Consider the following 20201-nt stretch of genomic DNA (forward strand, 5'->3'; position numbering starts at 1 on the left):
ATATTTAAAGCCTGCAGTTCTCGGAGAATACTTGTTACAGATAAGTATTTTTGCTGTATGAAGCGTTTACACCCATAGAGGATTAAGCCGTGTACTTTTGCTTCTATAAAGGTACAGCAAAGGTCATGGGAGAATTAAAACAGTATTTACAGAGGAATTAAGACTTATTCAGAAAGGATAAAGAAAATGTGAATTTATACTGAGGCAGCAAAATGTATCTAGCAAAAGTTAAAATCACAGCAGCTGCATTGGGGGATAGGGAGATGGGGTTGTTGGGATGTTAGGATAGAAGGGTGGGGTGGGACCGGGGGAGTTACGGGAATTTATTCATTGTAAGTTTGAGTCTGCAAATAGATGGGAAAATGTGGGATACAAATGCAACAAATAAATAAGTTGTGGGTTATTATGATGGTATCATGGGATACTTTGAGGCATATTTTCAAAGCACTTTGGGAGGCTAAGAGCCATAGGTTTCTATGGAACTTTGGGAGGCTAAGTGCTTTGAAAATGAGCCCCTTTGTGTCTAAAGTATATTCTGTAACTATACTTATGTTTGACTCCTGTGACCACTAATAAATAAACATGAGAAGAAAAAATCACAGCAGCTTAGACTGAGAGCGCAAGGCCTGCCTATCCAGTTTGGGGAAATGGGGAGGTAGGTAGTTGATTTTTCTCTTGAAAAAGTGCTATAATGGAAAACCATGTATCTTTTTTTTTTTTTCTTTTTGTTTCTACAGCCAGCAACAAAATTGTTTATTAATGGAAAGTTTGTCGACTCTAAAACAACAGAATGGATTGATATCCACAATCCCGTAAGTGAGAACAAGCCAGCCCATGTTTTTTACTCTCATCTGTAGGCCTGTAGTGATGTGTGACACCTGATGGCTGTGCCCATGAGAGATTTCCAGATGCTTGGGCAGCATTTAGCCTGTGGTGAGCCAGTCCCAAACTTCAGAAGGACCGTTAGACTTTAGAGAAGTTACTTCATGAACTAGAGAATTAATTCTGGCCCGTTGAGCTCTGTCTAATCCCATCCTCATAAGCCTCAAATAGTTAGGTTTTTATATTTAAATCATTTTATTAAAGTATAAAAAGAAGCATCATTTTATAAAATCATAAACAGTACTGAACCAGGATCAACAAAACCTCTGTCTCCCCTCCCCCTTCACAATTATCCCCTCTGCTATTGGGAAAATTGAACAAGCCAAATTACTACAGAATGCTACATAGAAAATTCATGTAACAGAATACCTTAGTCACACACACAGAACACAAATGTCAAATACATAATAGCTGACCAAAAATGATAAAAATATATTAAACCAAAACCCCAAGAAGCCAAGCCACAGAAATAGGAAGAGATGCATTTCCTTCTATACTTTGCAACATATAAAGATGACACAAGCCAGGGGTGGTGTTATGGAGTGCAACTAGGACATCTGTCCCCTGGCCAGAGAGAGCCCTAAGCCTGCTGGAAGCTGAAGAAGGCACAACCTGGTAATGGACTTTGGGATCCCCTCCCAAATTTCTGCCCTGAACCCCTGCCATGTCTAACACCATCTCTGGTATGATACACTTTCAAGTCTCACATATTCTAATTACAAAATAGAAAATACAGTTATTTTCTCTAGCTTTTTGTTGTCTGGTCATTTATTTTTCAGATTGTTGGTCCTAGGCTCTGGTTTCTGTTTCCCTCTGTCTTTTAACTCACTCGCCAGGGTCTCCTACCCATTTGACATTTCTTCTTTCTCCATATTTACCATCTATTTTCCATCTCTGTGTCCCTATCTTTCCCCATGTACAGCATCTCCCGTCACGGTGTCCCTATACTTCCCTGTCCAGTATCTCCCCTGTGTCAATTTCCCTGCATTCATAATCAGTTTATGTTCCTATCACCTGTGTCCAACATGACTCCTCTGTGTCCCTAGACCCCTCCCCAAGTCCAGCATCTCCCTTCTGTGTTCCTATTTTCCCCCATGTCTAGCATCTTCCCTCTGTGTTCGTATACGTCCTCCCATATCTATCCCTCTGTGTCCATATACCATTCATCTGCACCTTCTCACCGTTATGTCCCTGGCCCTAAGCGCCCCACTCCCTTCCTCTCCCACACCAATGTGTCTCTTTCTTGCTCTTCTCTCTTCCTTCATCCCTTTGTTTCAGCTTCTTTCCCTGACTCTTACAGGTCTAGCTCTTCTCTCCCTTCCCTCCAGCAGCCCCCCCCCCCCCCCACAGGGGTCCAGCACCTCTCTTCCTTCCCTCAGTGCCCCCAACAGATCCAGCACTTCTCTCCCTTACCTCTAGCCCCTCCCACCTTGGGTCCATCACCCTACCCTATGGGTCCAGCACCTCTCTCCCTTCCAGGCAGCCCCCTCTCTCTCTCCCTCCCTCCCACAGGTCCAGCAGCAGGCCCCCCCCTCCACCTCCTGTGGGTCCAACTGCAGCCCCCCTCCTGCAGCGGTATTTACCGTGATTATCGTAAGGAGCCTGCAGCCACCAACAGGATCCCCATAGGACTGCTCCAGGGCCCCTCTGCTGGGTACCGCCTTCTAATGTAATTTCCTGTTTTGCAAAACAGAAAGTTGCATCAAGAAGGCAGACCCGGCAGAGGGAAGAACCCAGCACACGCCTGCAGGGATCCTGTTGGTAGCTGAAGGCTCTGAGGTAAATATCACATTAGGAGGGGGGTAGGGAGAGGAGAAAGAAGACAAAGAGATGGGACCTGCCAGCAGTAATTGCGGTTTTTTTTTTTTTTTTTTTTAGCACAGGAGCAAGGCTTTTTACCGTTCTCATGGGGCAGTAAAAGGTTTTACTCCAACACCTGTAGGAAATGTAGCCTTTTTTTTTTTACTGCAGGTCCCCATCCCTGTTTCATTCTTTGTCATGAACCCAATACAGTCAAGACCTTTGAGTTAAATAAAGGAGCCATGCATGTTTTATTTTGTAGATAGCTTACTTTTCTCTGAGGATAAGTGGGTCAATAATTCTCAAATGTGGGTGACATGTCCTGCGTCGGCTGGTTTGGAGCTTGAAAAAAAACTTTGTTCAGCTTTAACAGCACATACAGCGCTCCCACTGCACACACGAGAGTGCCTTCCTGCCCTGCCCACCGCAAGAGCATGGGACCACTACTTCACTTTTTTTTTTTGCGGCGAAGAGAGGATGCCAATTTTGTTGCTCCTCAAATCTCGGTTCGTGAAAATCCTGTGGGTTTTTTTTTTGCCGCCTTTTCTGTGGTGAGACTTTTAATCTCTTACCCTTTATATTTTCAGGTTTTTTTTGTCCCCCTTTTTAAGTTTCCTTTCTTTTGCCTGTGCTCACTTAGGCCCGAGCTTCAGCTGGACTTGTCCCCTTTTCTTTTTAGGTGCTTCCCCCCCCCCTTTTTTTAGCAACATTGCCCACAACTGTTTTTCCTTCCATGTCATTGAGGTTTTCAGTTACTTCAAGAGTTGCAGCCGGTGCAATAAGACCATCTCTGGCAAAGACACCCATTCTTGGTGTCTTTAGTGTTTGGGGCCTAAACATGCCCCTTCTAACTGTGTTTTTGCCTTCGTATGAAAGCACAAATAAACATGTGGATAAAGGTGAGCTGGTTGATGCAGTTTATCTAGATTTTCAGAATGCTTTTGAGAAAGATCCTCATGAGAGACTCCTGAAAAAATTAGAAAGTAATGAGATAGGAAACAATGTCCAGTGGATTAGGTATTAGACAGAAAACAGGTGGCCATTTTTATCAATGGAGTAGGGTGAATAGAGGAGTGCCGCAGGGATCTGTACTGAGCGGTATACAGTACTATTTAACATATTTATAAATTATCTCGAAATCGGAATGACAAGTGAGGTGATTAAATTTGAAGATAGCACAAAACTATTCAACTATTCATGCAGATTGTGAAAAATTGCAGGAAGAACTTAGGAAACAAAGACTGGGTGTCCAAGGGGCAGATGAAATTTAATGTGGACAAATGCAAAGTGATACATGGGGCTGTGTGGATGACACTCTTAGTGTCCCGCACAAGCAACCAAGGTAGGGATGTCAAAGACTGTGGACCCATCAGAACAGTGTCCATTTGCACCCATCTCTTAGTGGAGAAAGCAATCCACTCTAATAATGCCGTCAACTGAGCAGCCTGATAATATAAATAGAGGTTCGGGACCCCTAACCCTCCATGAGAGCGATCTAGATACATTCGTTCGCACCTCAATCTTTGGGGCCTACGCTTTCAAATGTAAGAAAATATCTGCTTCTGGCGCAACAGAAATGACCAAGGGGGTGGAAGGGGCAAACAGATACAGAAACCAGGGAAGAATAATCATCTTCACCACATTTACCCATCCAAGCCAAGAGACGGCATTGCTCTCCCAGTGTTCCAGGTCCTCAAAAGAACGAAACAAGCGGGGGGGGGGGGGGGGGGGGGGGGGGGGTAGTTAACTTGGAAAAGACGCTCAATGTTTGATATAATCTTTAACACTCAAATATGTGATGATAGAAGTAGCCCAAGAAAATTGAAAAGACCAACATAACTCTGCCAGCAACTCTCCTTAAGTGGACACATTTGAGATCTCCAACTTGGAGAGGCATTTTTAGACTTTTTTTTTTTTTTTTTTAATAATCTCAACAACGAATGAAGAAATATTTGTTTTGTGTATAAAAGGGAAAAGGACGGTGATAGGAGTGTACTACCATCCGCCTCGCCAGGATGAGCAGGTAGATGCAGAAATGATAAAAGAAATCAGAGACGCAAACAAAATGGGCAATGTGATAATAATGGGTGACTTCAATTATCCAAATATAGACTTGGGTAAATGTAACATCGGGACACGCTAGAGAGGTACAATTCTTTGATGAAATCAAGGACAGCTTTATGGAGCAGCTGGTGCAGGAGCCAACGAGAGAAGGAAAAATTCTAACTTGGTCCTTAGTGGAGCGCATGATCTGGTGAGGGACGTTATGGTACTGGGGCCGCTTGATAACAGTGATCATAATATGATCAGTTTTGATATCAACCTTAAAGTAACTATACACAGGAGGTCAAATACGTGAGTGTTTAACTTTAAAAAAGGAGACTATGATAAAATGAGAAGAACGGTGAAAAAAAAACTTAGGGGGACAACTGAGAGGGTAAAAACTGTACAACAGGCATGGACGCTGTTCAAAAATACCATTTTGGAGGCCCAGGCCAAACATATTCCGCGAATTAGAAAAGAAAGACGGAAGTCCAAAAGACAGCCGGCGTGGTTGAAAAGTGAGGTGAAAGAAGCTATTAGGGATAAAAGAAACGCCTTCAGAAAATGGAAGAAGGAACAGTCTGAAAATAAAAAGAAGCAGCATAAGGAGTGTCAAAGCAAATGCAAGGCGCAGATAAAGAAGGCCAAGAGGGATTACAAAAAAAGATAGCATTAGAGGCAAAAAAACATAGCAAGAAATGTTTTTGGTATATTAAAAGCAGGAAGCCGGCAAAAGAATCAGTTGGGCCGCTGGATGACCAAGGGGTAAAAGGGGCGATCAAGGAAGATAAAGACGTAGTGGAGAGATTGAATGAATTCTTTGCTTCGGTCTTCACCGAGGAAGATTTGGGTGGGATATCGGTGTTGGAAATGGTATTTTAAGTGGACGAGTCGGAGAAACTTACTGACTTCACGGTAAACCTGGAGGACGTAATGGGGCAGTTCAGCAAACTGAAGAGTAGCAAATCTCCTGGACCGGATGGTATTCATCCTAGAGTACTGATAGAACTGAAAAATGAGCTTGCGGAGCTACTGTTAGTGATATGCAATTTATCCTTAAAATCGAGCGAGGTACCGGAACATTGGAGGGTGGCCAATGTAACGCTGATTTTTAGAAAAGGTTCCAGGGGAGATCCGGGAAATTATAGACCGGTGAGTCTGGCGTCGGTGCCGGGGAAAATGGTAGAGGCTGTTATCAAAAACAAAATTACAGAGCACATCCGAGGGCATGGATTACTGAGACCAAGTCAACACGGCTTTTGTGTGGGGAAATCTTGCCTGACCAATTTACTTCAATTCTTTGAAGGAGTGAACATACATGTGGACAAAGGGGAGCCGGTTGATATTGTGTATCTGGATTTTCAAAAGGCGTTTGACAAGGTACCTCATGAAAGGCTACAGAGGAAATTGGAGGGTCATGGGATAGGAGCAAATGTCCTATTGTGGATTAAAAACTGGTTGACGGATAGGAGACAGAGAGTGGAATTAAATGGGCAGTATTGACAATGGAGAAGGGTAGTTAGTGGGGTTCCTCAGGGGTCTGTGCTAGGACCGCTGCTTTTTAATATATTTATAAATGACTTAGAGATGGGAGTAACTAGCGAGGTAATAAAATTTGCTGATGACACAAAGTTATTCAAAGTCGTTAACTTGCGACAGGATTGTGAAAAATTACAGAAGGACCTTACGAGACTGGGCGGCTAAATGGCAGATGACATTTAATGTGAGCAAGTGCAAGGTGATGCATGTGGGGGAAAAGAACCCGAATTATAGCTACGTCATGCAAGGTTCCACATTAGGAGTTACGGACCAAGAAAGGGATCTGGGTGTCGTCATCGATAATACACTGAAACCTTCTGCTCAGTGTTCTGCTGCGGCTCGGAAAGTGAATAGAATGTTGGGTATTATTAGGAAAGGTATGGAAAACAGGTGTGAGGATGTTATAATGCCATTGTATCACTCCATGGTGCGACCGCACCTTGAGTATTGTGTTCAATTCTGGTCGCCGCATCTCAAGAAGATATAGTGGAATTGGAAAAGGTGCAGCGAAGGGCGACTAAAATGATAGCGGGGATGGGACGACTTCCCTATGAAGAAAGACTAAGGAGGCTAGGGTTTTTCAGCTTGGAGAAGAGACGGCTGAGGGGAAACATGATAGAGGTATACAAAATAATGAGTGGAGTGGAACAAGTGGATGTGAAGCGTCTGTTCACACTTTCCAAAAATACTAGGACTAGGGGGCATGCGATGAAACCTACAGTGTAGTAAATTTAAAACAAATCAGAGAAAACTTTTCTTCACCCAACGCATAATTAAATTCTGGAATTCGTTGCCGGAGAACATGGTGAAGGCAGTTAGCTTCGCAGAGTTTAAAAAGGGGTTAGACGGTTTCCTAAAGGACAAGTCCATAAAGCACTACTAAATGGACTTGGGAAAAATCCACAACTCCAGGAATAACATGTATAGAATGTTTGTATGTTTGGGAAGCTTGCCAGGTGCCCTTGGCCTGGATTGGCTGCTGTCGTGGACAGGATGCTGGGCTCGATGGACCCTTGGTCTTTTCCTAGTGTGGTGTTATGTACTTCTAATTTTATATTGTCTTTTAAAAAAAACTTATTTTTGGGATGGTTTTAGATTTTTTTGAAAACCACATTTGACTGATAGCTGAGATAAATTGTAAATATAGGATGCACTTGTTAATTCTCCGAGGACAAGCAGGCTGCTTGTTCTCACTGATGGGTGACGTCCTCGGCAGCCCCTCCAATCGGAATCTTCCTAGCAAAGTCCTTTGCTAGCTCTCGCGCGCCCGCGCGGCCGTCTTCCCGCCCGAAACCGGCTCGAGCCGGCCAGTCTTCTTTCGTCCGCACTCGGTACGGCTGTGTTTTTGTCGTGTCGAGCCCCGGAGAGTCGACCTCGCGCGTCCGTTATCTAAATCGACGTGTTTTTCTTCGGAAAAGTTTCATTTTCGTTCGGAAAGTGCTCCGGAAACCCCCTTGGGTTTCGTTTGCCCCTTCCCGTATTTCCAGTTTTGCCCCGGTAAGTTTTCTTTCGTTGTCGGGGTAGGCCTCTTTTCGGCCTCGGTCGAGATTTTTCTCCCTTAAAGTTTTGGTGCTCCAAATTCGTCATTTCGGATTTTGACTTCGCCGGCGTGATTTTTCCGCCCATGACATCGAAGCCTTCCAGCGGCTTCAAGAAGTGCACCCAGTGCGCCCGGGTAATCTCGCTCACTGATAGGCACTCTTCGTGTCTTCAGTGTCTGGGGGCCGAGCACCGTCCCCAGAACTGTAGTCTGTGTTCCCTCTTACAAAGGCGGACTCAAGTAGCGAGATTAGCCCAGTGGAACGTTTTGTTCTCGGGCTCTTCGTCGGCATCGGCACCGGGGTCATCGTGTGCATCGACGTCATCAGCGTCCAGACCTTCTTCCTTGGCTGCCAGTGCATCGAGGCATCGGCCCTCTGCATCGGCGCCGAGACATCGGATAGCTGCATCGACGTCGGTGGTACCGGGACCTCGTCTCCTGATGTCGTCAGACGGTGGTGCATCGAGTGGAGTGCAGGTGAGGGCTGTCCATTCGCCTGCTGGTGGCGGTGAGCCCTCGGGTGGGTCTCCTCCTACCCTGAGGGCTCCTGCGGTACAGCCCCCCCGAGATCGACCCCCTTCGGTCTCGGCCCCGAGGAAGCGACGGATGGATTCTACGTCCTCCTCGTCGGTGCCGGGGAGCTCCGGTGACATGCTTCGGAAGAAGTCGAAGAAGCATCGACACCGGTCTCCTCCCCGCGTCGGCACCGAGAGCTCTGGGTCGCCGAGGGAGTCGGCACCCAGCAGGCATCGGCACCGAGAGGACCGCTCACCCTCTGTTCAGGAGGTGTCGATGCGCTCCACTCTGGACAGCCCGGAACAGCCTCCACACCCGGAACAGGTTCTGACGTCGACGCCTGCATCGACCTCCATGCCTTTCTCTGCAGCCGCTCTGAACGAGAGCCTCCGGGCCGTTCTCCCAGAGATTCTGGGAGAGCTGTTGCGCCCTACCCCTCCGGTACCGGCGGTGCTTGCGCCTCCGGTACCGTTGAGCGTGGCGCCGGCTGGCCCATTGCCCGGGGTGAGGTCCCCGACGTCGGTACCGCGTGCGGTGCCGACTGCGGCCACCTCCCAGGAGGGCTCCCCGACTACGTCGGCGGAGGGAGCTTCGCCGATGCGGGCGAGGGAGTCTACCTCTCGACGCCCCCATCGTGGACGTGGCTCCACGGAGTCGAGCCGGGCGCGGTTGCAGACGCAGGTCCGTGAACTTGTGTCTGACACCGAGGGTGAGGCCTCGTGGGAGGAAGAAGAAGATCCCAGATATTTCTCTGACGAGGAGTCTGAGGGTCTTCCTTCTGATCCCACTCCCTCTCCTGAAAGACAGCTTTCTCCTCCCGAGAGTCTGTCTTTTGCTTCCTTTGTCCGGGAGATGTCTACGGCCATCCCCTTCCCGGTGGTTGTGGAGGACGAGCCCAGGGCTGAAATGTTTGAGCTCCTGGACTATCCTTCTCCACCTAAGGAAGCGTCCACTGTTCCCTTGCACCATGTCCTGAAAAAGACATTGCTTGCGAACTGGACCAAGCCACTAAGTAATCCCCACATCCCCAAGAAGATCGAGTCCCAGTACCGGATCCATGGGGACCCAGAGCTGATGCGCACCCAGTTGCCTCACGACTCTGGAGTTGTGGATCTGGCCCTAAAGAAGGCTAAGAGTTCTAGAGAGCATGCTTCGGCGCCCCCGGGCAAAGACTCTAGAACCTTAGACTCCTTTGGGAGGAAGGCCTACCATTCCTCTATGCTCGTGGCCAAAATTCAGTCTTACCAGCTCTACACGAGCATACACATGCGGAATAATGTGCGACAGTTGGCGGGCTTGGTTGATGCTCTTCCCCCTGAGCAAGCCAAGCCTTTTCAGGAGGTGGTCAGGCAGCTGAAGGCGTGCAGAAAATTCCTGGCCAGAGGAGTTTATGACACTTTTGATGTTGCGTCCAGGGCCGCTGCTCAAGGTGTGGTGATGCGCAGGCTCTCATGGCTGCGTGCTGCCGACCTGGAGAATAGACTCCAGCAGCGGATTGCGGACTCGCCTTGCCGTGCGGACAACATTTTTGGAGAAAAAGTCGAGCAGGTGGTAGAGTCTCTCCACCAGCGGGACACCGCATTCGACAAGTTCTCCCGCCGGCAGCCTTCAGCTTCTACCTCTACAGGTAGACGATTTTTCGGGGGAAGGAAGACTGTTCCCTATACTTCTGGTAAGCGTAGGTACAATCCTCCTTCCCGACAGCCTGCGGCCCAGGCTAAGCCCCAGCGCGCTCGCTCTCGTCAGCAGCGTGCGCCTCAGCAAGGCCCCGCGGCTCCCCAGCAGAAGCAAGGGGCGAGCTTTTGACTGGCTCCAGCAGAGCATAGCCGACATCCAAGTGTCAGTGTCGGGCGACCTGCCAGTCGGAGGGAGGTTGAAAGCTTTTCACCAAAGGTGGCCTCTCATAACCTCCGATCAGTGGGTTCTGCAAATAGTCCGGCAAGGATACACCCTCAATTTGGCCTCAAAACCTCCAAATTGTCCACCGGGAGCTCAGTGTTACAGCTTCCAGCACAAGCAGGTACTTGCAGAGGAACTCTCTGCCCTTCTCAGCGCCAATGCGGTCGAGCCCGTGCCATCCGGGCAAGAAGGGCTGGGATTCTATTCCAGGTACTTCCTTGTGGAAAAGAAAACAGGGGGGATGCGTCCCATCCTAGACCTAAGGGCCCTGAACAAATATCTCGTAAAAGAAAAGTTCAGGATGCTTTCCCTGGGCACCCTTCTCCCCATGATTCAACAAAACGATTGGCTATGCTCTCTGGACTTGAAGGATGCCTACACACACATCCCGATACTGCCAGCTCACAGGCAGTATCTGCGATTTCAGTTGGGCACACGCCACTTCCAGTACTGTGTGCTACCCTTTGGGCTCGCCTCTGCGCCCAGGGTGTTCACAAAGTGCCTAGCTGTGGTAGCAGCGGCGCTTCGCAGGCTAGGGGTGCACGTGTTCCCATATCTCGACGATTGGCTGGTGAAGAACACATCCGAGGCAGGAGCCCTGCAGTCCATGCAGATGACTATTCGCCTCCTGGAGCTACTGGGGTTTGTGATAAATTACCCAAAGTCCCATCTTCTACCAGTGCAGAAACTCGAATTCATAGGAGCTCTGCTGGATTCTCGGACGGCTCGTGCCTATCTCCCAGAGGCGAGAGCCAACAACTTGTTGTCCCTCGTCTCGCGGGTGCGAGCGTCCCAGCAGATCACAGCTCGGCAGATGTTGAGATTGCTGGGCCACATGGCCTCCACAGTTCATGTGACTCCCATGGCCGTCTTCACATGAGATCTGCTCAATGGACCCTAGCCTCCCAGTGGTATCAGGCTGCTGGGGGTCTAGAAGACGTGATCCACCTGTCCACGAGTTTTCTCGAATCCCTGTATTGGTGGACAATCTGGTCCAATTTGACTCTGGGACGTCCTTTCCAAAATCCTCAGCCACAGAAAGTGCTGACAACGGATGCGTCTCTCCTGGGATGGGGAGCTCATGTCGATGGGCTTCACACCCAAGGAAGCTGGTCCCTCCAGGAACGCGGTCTACAGATCAATCTCCTGGAGTTGCGAGCGATCTGGAACGCTCTGAAGGCTTTCAGAGATCGGCTGTCCCATCAAATTATCCAAATTCAGACAGACAATCAGGTTGCCATGTACTATGTCAACAAGCAGGGGGGCACCGGATCTCGCCCCCTGTGTCAGGAAGCCGTCAGCATGTGGCTTTGGGCTCGCCGTCTCGGCATGGTTCTCCAAGCCACATATCTGGCAGGCGTAAACAACAGTCTGGCCGACAGACTGAGCCGGATTATGCAACCGCACGAGTGGTCGCTCAACTCCAGAGTGGTGCGCCAGATCTTCCAAGCGTGGGGCACCCCCTTGGTGGATCTCTTCGCATCTCGAGTGAGCCACAAAGTCCCTCAGTTCTGTTCCAGGCTTCAGGCCCCCGGCAGACTAGCATTGGATGCCTTCCTCCTGGATTGGGGGGAGGGCCTGCTGTATGCTTATCCTCCCATTCCTCTGGTGGGAAAGACTTTGTTGAAACTCAAGCAAGACCGAGGCACCATGATTCTGATTGCTCCTTTTTGGCCGCGTCAGATCTGGTTCCCTCTTCTTCTGGAGTTATCCTCCGAAGAACTGTGGAGATTGGAGTGTTTTCCGACCCTCATCACGCAGGACGAAGGGGCTCTTCTGCATCCCAGCCTCCGGTCCCTGGCTCTCACGGCCTGGATGTTGAGGGCGTAGACTTTGCCTCTTTGGGTCTGTCAGAGGGTGTCTCCCGCGTCTTGCTTGCTTCCAGGAAAGATTCCACTAAGAGGAGTTACTTCTTTCTGTGGAGGAGGTTTGTCGTCTGGTGTGACAGCAAGGCCCTAGCTCCTCGCTCTTGTCCTACACAGACCCTGCTTGAATACCTTCTGCACTTGTCTGAGTCTGGTCTAAAGACCAACTCTGTAAGAGTTCACCTTAGCGCAATCAGTACATACCATTACCATGTGGAAGGTAAGCCGATCTCAGGACAGCCTTTAGTTCGCTTCATGAGAGGTTTGCTTTTGTCAAAGCCCCCTGTCAAGCCTCCTACAGTGTCATGGGATCTCAATGTCGTTCTCACCCAGCTGATGAAACCTCCTTTTGAGCCACTGAATTCCTGCCATCTGAAGTACTTGACCTGGAAGGTCATTTTCTTGGTGGCAGTTACTTCAGCTCGTAGAGTCAGTGAGCTTCAGGCCCTGGTAGCCCAGGCCCCTTACACTAAATTTCATCATAACAGAGTAGTCCTCCGCACTCACCCTAAGTTCTTGCCAAAGGTCGTGTCGGAGTTCCATCTGAACCAGTCAATTGTCTTGCCAACATTCTTTCCCCGTCCTCATTCCTGCCCTGCTGAACGTCAGCTGCACACATTGGACTGCAAGAGAGCATTGGCCTTCTACCTGGAGCGGACACAGCCCCACAGACAGTCCGCCCAATTGTTTGTTTCTTTTGATCCCAATAGGAGGGGAGTGGCTGTAGGGAAACGCACCATATCCAATTGGCTAGCAGATTGCATTTCCTTCACTTATGCCCAGACGGGGCTGGCTCTTGAGGGTCATGTCACAGCTCATAATGTTAGAGCCATGGCAGCGTCGGTAGCCCACTTGAAGTCAGCCTCCATTGAAGAAATTTGCAAAGCTGCGACGTGGTCATCTGTCCACACATTCACATCTCATTACTGCCTGCAGCAGGATACCCGACGCGACAGTCGGTTCGGGCAGTCAGTTCTTCAGAACCTGTTTGGGCTTTAGGATCCAACTCCACCCCCCGAGGGCCCTGTTTGTTCTGTTCCAGGCTGCACTCTCAGTTAGTTGGTAAATTTTTTAGGTCAATCTCAGTTATGTCCTCGCCGTTGCGAGGCCCAATTGACCATGGTTGTTGTTTTGAGTGAGCCTGGGGGCTAGGGATACCCCATCAGTGAGAACAAGCAGCCTGCTTGTCCTCGGAGAAAGCGAATGCTACATACCTGTAGAAGGTATTCTCCGAGGACAGCAGGCTGATTGTTCTCACAAACCCGGCCTCCTCCCCGTTGGAGTTGTGTCTTCCCTTGAAGTGTATTGTCTTGCTACATACTGGACTGGCCGGCTCGAGCCGGTTTCGGGCGGGAAGACGGCCGCGCGAGAGCTAGCAAAGGACCTTGCTAGGAAGATTCCGATTGGAGGGGCTGCCGAGGACGTCACCCATCAGTGAGAACAATCAGCCTGCTGTCCTCGGAGAATACCTTCTACAGGTATGTAGCATTCGCTTTATAGCACTAATATAGTATGCACTGGTAGATTATACAGTGATGATTGCTTGATCATATAGTAGCATAGTAAATGACAGCAGATAAAGACCAACATGGTCCATGCACTGCCTTTTACTCCCTGCAAGTTATACCCCTTTATGCCTTTGTTTAGGATTGTCTCCTGGTGATTTTGTGGAAAGGCAGAGATTTTGAAGCTATTACTGTCTAGCTCTTGGCTTTGAGACTGCCTCTTTTTTAAAGCTCACTTCATGAATATCACCCTGCATCTCTGGGACCTTGAATTTGCACTTTGAGTAATATGTTTAAAAATAAATAGAAAAAAAATATTTTCACTCGATGCATAGTCTGGAGCTCTTTGCCTAAGGAGGTGGTTAAAAAAACAACACATTGTAGCTGTGTTTAGTTTGGGAAGTTCCTGGAGTTAAACTATTATTAAGATAGACCTGAAGAAAGCCACTTCTTATCCCTTAGAATAGGCAGCATGTAGTCTTGGAATTTTTTGGTATTCTGCCAGGTACTTGTGACATGGTTTGGCTACTATTTGAAGCAGGATATTGGGCTAGATGGGCCTCTGGTTTCACCAGTATGGCAATTCTTATTTTTTTATTGCTGGGGAAAAATATTTGACTCTTTTTCTGTTTTTTTCCTGTGCCTTCTTAAATAAGAAAAATAATGTGATAATTGAAAATAATATAGCTTTAATTTCATTTAGGCCACTAATGAGACAATTGGTCGGGTTCCAAAGGCCACACAAGATGAGATGGAGGCAGCAGTGAGTTCATGTAAGCAAGCCTTCAAGCTTTGGACAGGGAAATCTATCCTCAGTCGTCAACAGATCTTCCTGCGGTACCAGCAACTCATCAAAGATAACCTGGTGAGATAATGTATGTGCTGGGACTAGTTCCAGCATCACATGGTGATTTCGATGCACTTAAAAATGTTTCATGGGACCCTGTTAATTAACATGTCCATCAATGACCCCTTAACATCTAAATAGTAGGTTGTCACTAAACGCCTAGCTGTCCACCTGGTGTTACCCCCACGGCCACTTAGAGGGCCTATCCCCAGCACAGCTCAGGTCCGCCTGGACCTGCTGCTTGTTCTCTACACTAGTACCCTCCTCCCACTGACTGGGTCACAACTGCCTCCTCTCAAATTATCCCTGGTGATTTCTAGGTTACTGGGGCCACTCTCCCAGTGGTCCCACAGTTCCTGGAAAGCACCTACAGACCCAATGAACAAGCCACCAGGATTCTTTATCAGTTTAGACAGAGAGGCAAACAATAACAGGTAACTAAAATATGGATCAATTATCATACTATCTAAACATTTGTTTGCTTTCTAAAAAGTATCTGGGGAGATCAGGAAATATACTGCTCACAGATTATCAAATATAACTGATCACAGGACCTCGGCAAAGAAATCTCCCTGGCTAAGACTGAGGAAAAAGCCAGTAAAATCCAAATGAAATTGTGCTCCTGGGCCAATCGGAGCCCAGAACAACAAGTTTTAAAAGTATACTGCTCACAGTACTGTAGATCACTTCCTCACTGAGTCAAACTAAAGAGGGAGCATTCAGTTTTTTTTTTATAACAGCTTTAATGTAAAACATACACCACCTGCTAGCCTCTAGAAGAAATACACTTCAGGAAATAATTAAGGCAGTTTTACAGGCTTTAAAACCCCACTGTTCTGTCACATAGGTTCATTCCCTAAAGCTAATATGGTTTACTTTAGCATTTCTTGTGTGTGTTCATTTGCAGAAAGAAATAGCTAAAATCATTACGTTGGAACAGGGGAAGACACTGGCTGATGCTGAGGGTGATGTGTTCCGTGGCCTCCGTAAGTAATGGGGGAAGAACATTGGGGTAGAGAAATATGGTTTGGGGAACTGTTGATAATAAGGAAAAATGAGGATAGTTCAAGGCAGGGTTGGAAACATGCTGAAAGCTTAAAATTTGATCCTTGTCTGGATCAAGGAGAGTTACTTTAGTAGGTGACCAGGACAGAGAAAAGCCAGACCTGGATAGGATAGCAGCTACGAGGTCCAAGCACACAGGAGATGAGCCATCATTAGATCTGCCCACTGTTAATGTCCACCAAAGAAGAGAGATTGGAAGTGAAAGGGAAGGGCAGAGAGAACCTAAGGGAGAAGGGTTGACAAAGAAATTTAAAACAAAATAAAAGGGAAAAACGTCCTAAGTCATAAATTGTTTTGGTTGATCCCTAAGTGTGTTTTTCTTGTGTTTGGGTTTCTTTTTTACTATTATCTATTTATGGTGAACAGGTCAGCATATGTTTTATCATTTCTGATAATTGTTAAATTTGGAGTATCTCTTTCATCTGCTGATAAGTGTCCCAGGGAAAGAAGTCTCACAGATAGGCTGCAGAGAATACCTTCTCCTGCTTTAGACTTAGCCTGGCCTCAGAATGACATCCTATAGTATATCTCCTATCAAACTGAGCTCTCTTTTTCATCAAGCACTGCCATTTCCTCCCCTCACCCTCCCCACTGACAGTTTGAACTTCGTGGGTGTGGCTTGGATCTCTTTCAGGGAGAGAAAACTAACAACTTATAGCAGCAGCTTCAGAGAGCATTTTCCATCTCACAGATAGGCTGCAGAGAATACCTTCTCCTGCTTTAGACTTAGCCTGGCCTCAGAATGACATCCTATAGTATATCTCCTATCAAACTGAGCTCTCTTTTTCATCAAGCACTGCCATTTCCTCCCCTCACCCTCCCCACTGACAGTTTGAACTTCGTGGGTGTGGCTTGGATCTCTTTCAGGGAGAGAAAACTAACAACTTATAGCAGCAGCTTCAGAGAGCATTTTCCATCTCACAGATAGGCTGCAGAGAATACCTTCTCCTGCTTTAGACTTAGCCTGGCCTCAGAATGACATCCTATAGTATATCTCCTATCAAACTGAGCTCTCTTTTCATCAAGCACTGCCATTTCCTCCCCTCACCCTCCCCACTGACAGTTTGAACTTCGTGGGTGTGGCTTGGATCTCTTTCAGGGAGAGAAAACTAACAACTTATAGCAGCAGCTTCAGAGAGCATTTTCCATCTCACAGATAGGCTGCAGAGAATACCTTCTCCTGCTTTAGACTTAGCCTGGCCTCAGAATGACATCCTATAGTATATCTCCTATCAAACTGAGCTCTCTTTTTCATCAAGCACTGCCATTTCCTCCCCTCACCCTCCCCACTGACAGTTTGAACTTCGTGGGTGTGGCTTGGATCTCTTTCAGGGAGAGAAAACTAACAACTTATAGCAGCAGCTTCAGAGAGCATTTTCCATCTCACAGATAGGCTGCAGAGAATACCTTCTCCTGCTTTAGACTTAGCCTGGCCTCAGAATGACATCCTATAGTATATCTCCTATCAAACTGAGCTCTCTTTTTCATCAAGCACTGCCATTTCCTCCCCTCACCCTCCCCACTGACAGTTTGAACTTCGTGGGTGTGGCTTGGATCTCTTTCAGGGAGAGAAAACTAACAACTTATAGCAGCAGCTTCAGAGAGCATTTTCCATCTCACAGATAGGCTGCAGAGAATACCTTCTCCTGCTTTAGACTTAGCCTGGCCTCAGAATGACATCCTATAGTATATCTCCTATCAAACTGAGCTCTCTTTTTCATCAAGCACTGCCATTTCCTCCCCTCACCCTCCCCACTGACAGTTTGAACTTCGTGGGTGTGGCTTGGATCTCTTTCAGGGAGAGAAAACTAACAACTTATAGCAGCAGCTTCAGAGAGCATTTTCCATCTCACAGATAGGCTGCAGAGAATACCTTCTCCTGCTTTAGACTTAGCCTGGCCTCAGAATGACATCCTATAGTATATCTCCTATCAAACTGAGCTCTCTTTTTCATCAAGCACTGCCATTTCCTCCCCTCACCCTCCCCACTGACAGTTTGAACTTCGTGGGTGTGGCTTGGATCTCTTTCAGGGAGAGAAAACTAACAACTTATAGCAGCAGCTTCAGAGAGCATTTTCCATCTCACAGATAGGCTGCAGAGAATACCTTCTCCTGCTTTAGACTTAGCCTGGCCTCAGAATGACATCCTATAGTATATCTCCTATCAAACTGAGCTCTCTTTTTCATCAAGCACTGCCATTTCCTCCCCTCACCCTCCCCACTGACAGAATGACATCCTATAGTATATCTCCTATCAAACTGAGCTCTCTTTTTCATCAAGCACTGCCATTTCCTCCCCTCACCCTCCCCACTGACAGTTTGAACTTCGTGGGTGTGGCTTGGATCTCTTTCAGGGAGAGAAAACTAACAACTTATAGCAGCAGCTTCAGAGAGCATTTTCCATCTCACAGATAGGCTGCAGAGAATACCTTCTCCTGCTTTAGACTTAGCCTGGCCTCAGAATGACATCCTATAGTATATCTCCTATCAAACTGAGCTCTCTTTTTCATCAAGCACTGCCATTTCCTCCCCTTTGAACTTCGTGGGTGTGGCTTGGATCTCTTTCAGGGAGAGAAAACTAACAACTTATAGCAGCAGCTTCAGAGAGCATTTTCCATTTCACAGATAGGCTGCAGAGAATACCTTCTCCTGCTTTAGACTTAGCCTGGCCTCAGAATGACATCCTATAGTATATCTCCTATCAAACTGAGCTCTCTTTTTCATCAAGCACTGCCATTTCCTCCCCTCACCCTCCCCACTGACAGTTTGAACTTCGTGGGTGTGGCTTGGATCTCTTTCAGGGAGAGAAAACTAACAACTTATAGCAGCAGCTTCAGAGAGCATTTTCCATCTCACAGATAGGCTGCAGAGAATACCTTCTCCTGCTTCCACCCACCCTACCCCTCTACCCACCCACCCCTAGAGTGACATGTCTTATATAACCTCCCTATCAACCCACTCATTACTTTACCTCACCCATTTCTATTCTTCTATCACCTTCTCCCACTACTCCAACCAGAGTTACACCTAATCACACTGACCACCCTTCAACATCTTCTGTCCTTCTGTGACTGTTCTCTTGTGCTTGACTGCTTAAATATTTTAAATTTAAATGCTTTACTTTTTGTCTATTAGATTGTAAGCTCTTTGAGCAGGGACTGTCTTTCTTCTGTGTTTGTACAGCGCTGCGTACACTTTGTAGCGCTCTAGAAATGTTAAATAGTAGTAGTAGTAGTGGTATTCCCTTTGATGAAAGTGATGACATGTAGTTTCTCTTACCATTGCAGAAGTGGTTGAGCATGCCTGTAGTGTGACATCTCTTATGCTTGGAGAAACCTTACCCTCTATCACCAAAGATATGGATACCTACACCTTCCGGTTGCCACTAGGAGTATGTGCAGGAATTGCTCCATTCAATTTTCCTGCTATGATCCCTCTCTGGATGTTTCCAATGGCTATGGTGTGTGGCAATACCTTTTTGATGAAACCATCAGAACGTGTTCCAGGAGCAACCATGTTCCTTGCCAAACTGCTTCAAGACTCAGGAGCTCCTGATGGAACCTTGAACATCATCCATGGACAGCATGCTGGTAAGAAGAAAGAGTGTGAGGAGAAAGAGTTGATTAACAAACATGAAATAGAATGTTATTTCAGAATCAGGGGAGGATGTCTGAGAGAGAAAGAGATGATTAACAAAGAGGGTGGGTGTAGGAGAACATAACGACAGAAAAGCCATCTTGAGCTGGCCAATCTAGGTCACAAATACTTCAGATCCCACAAAGTAGATTTATTTCCCATACTTAAATTTTCAGGGATGAACAATGGCTAAGTCTACATATGTAATTATTTTGGGTTTTTCTCCAGGAATTTTTCCAGTCCTCTTTTGAATTCTGTTCTGTTGGTTGCCTTGGCCGCATCCTTTAGGCCACTGATTTTACAACTTTATTTATAATATTTATTGGGATTTATTAACTGCCTTTATGAAAAATTCACTCAAGGTAGTGTATTCTACGAGGACAAACAGGACAGAGTATTTTCATAGATAGGTGACGTCACCGACAGAGCCCCTGGTCAGATGCTGCACAACATAAGAATCATTCTTGAAACCTTTGGCAGGCCCAATCGCACAGGTGCCTCCTGCCCTTTGTACTTGCACAGGACCCTCAGTTTAAGTACATAAGTATATAAGTACATAAGTAATGCCACACTGGGAAATCGAGCCCAGCATCCTGTCCATGACAGCGGCCAATCCAGGCCAAGGGCACCTGGCAAGCTTCCCAAACGTACAAACATTTGATCTTTTGCGCACAGCTGATCAGACGGAATGCCCCATGTCTCTGACACACAGTTATTCTGTAGTTTTTTGCTGTCTTCCTTTCCTTGCGTGAGTAGAAGGACACTTATTTTTGTTTTATTTATCTTTATTCCCTCTTTGTTTAATTTGTAGAATTTTTGGCTTTTTAAAGTTTCCTTTGTTTTTCACAGAAGCTTCATACGTATCCACGGACATTGAATCTACTTTATTCTATTAAAGTTACATGTGATCTTGGAAACATTGCCTATCTATACACATCGTACATCACAAGACTCCTAAAGCAGGTGTTTTGACAACGAAACACAGCAGCTGTGTTGAGTCATTTAAGTTGTTCCACTAAAGATCACCTTTTTGAACCAGTTTCTCTCTCAGTGTATTGAAAGAG

The 20201-nt window shown here is 46.9% G+C and overlaps 1 protein-coding gene across 1 annotated transcript in view; it reads left to right on the forward strand.

Moving 5' to 3' along the window:
- Window positions 1-20201, forward strand: part of ALDH6A1 (aldehyde dehydrogenase 6 family member A1) — a 188209-nt gene that overhangs the window by 39568 nt on the left and 128440 nt on the right. Inside the window, exons 3-6 of the mRNA XM_030214333.1 lie at window positions 738-812; window positions 14293-14454; window positions 15344-15422; window positions 18789-19091. Coding sequence (XP_030070193.1) covers window positions 738-812; window positions 14293-14454; window positions 15344-15422; window positions 18789-19091 — 619 coding nt within the window. The remainder of the gene's footprint in view (window positions 1-737; window positions 813-14292; window positions 14455-15343; window positions 15423-18788; window positions 19092-20201) is intronic.

Source organism: Microcaecilia unicolor, chromosome 9 (genome assembly GCF_901765095.1).
Source record: "Microcaecilia unicolor chromosome 9, aMicUni1.1, whole genome shotgun sequence".
Lineage (NCBI taxonomy): Eukaryota > Metazoa > Chordata > Amphibia > Gymnophiona > Siphonopidae > Microcaecilia > Microcaecilia unicolor.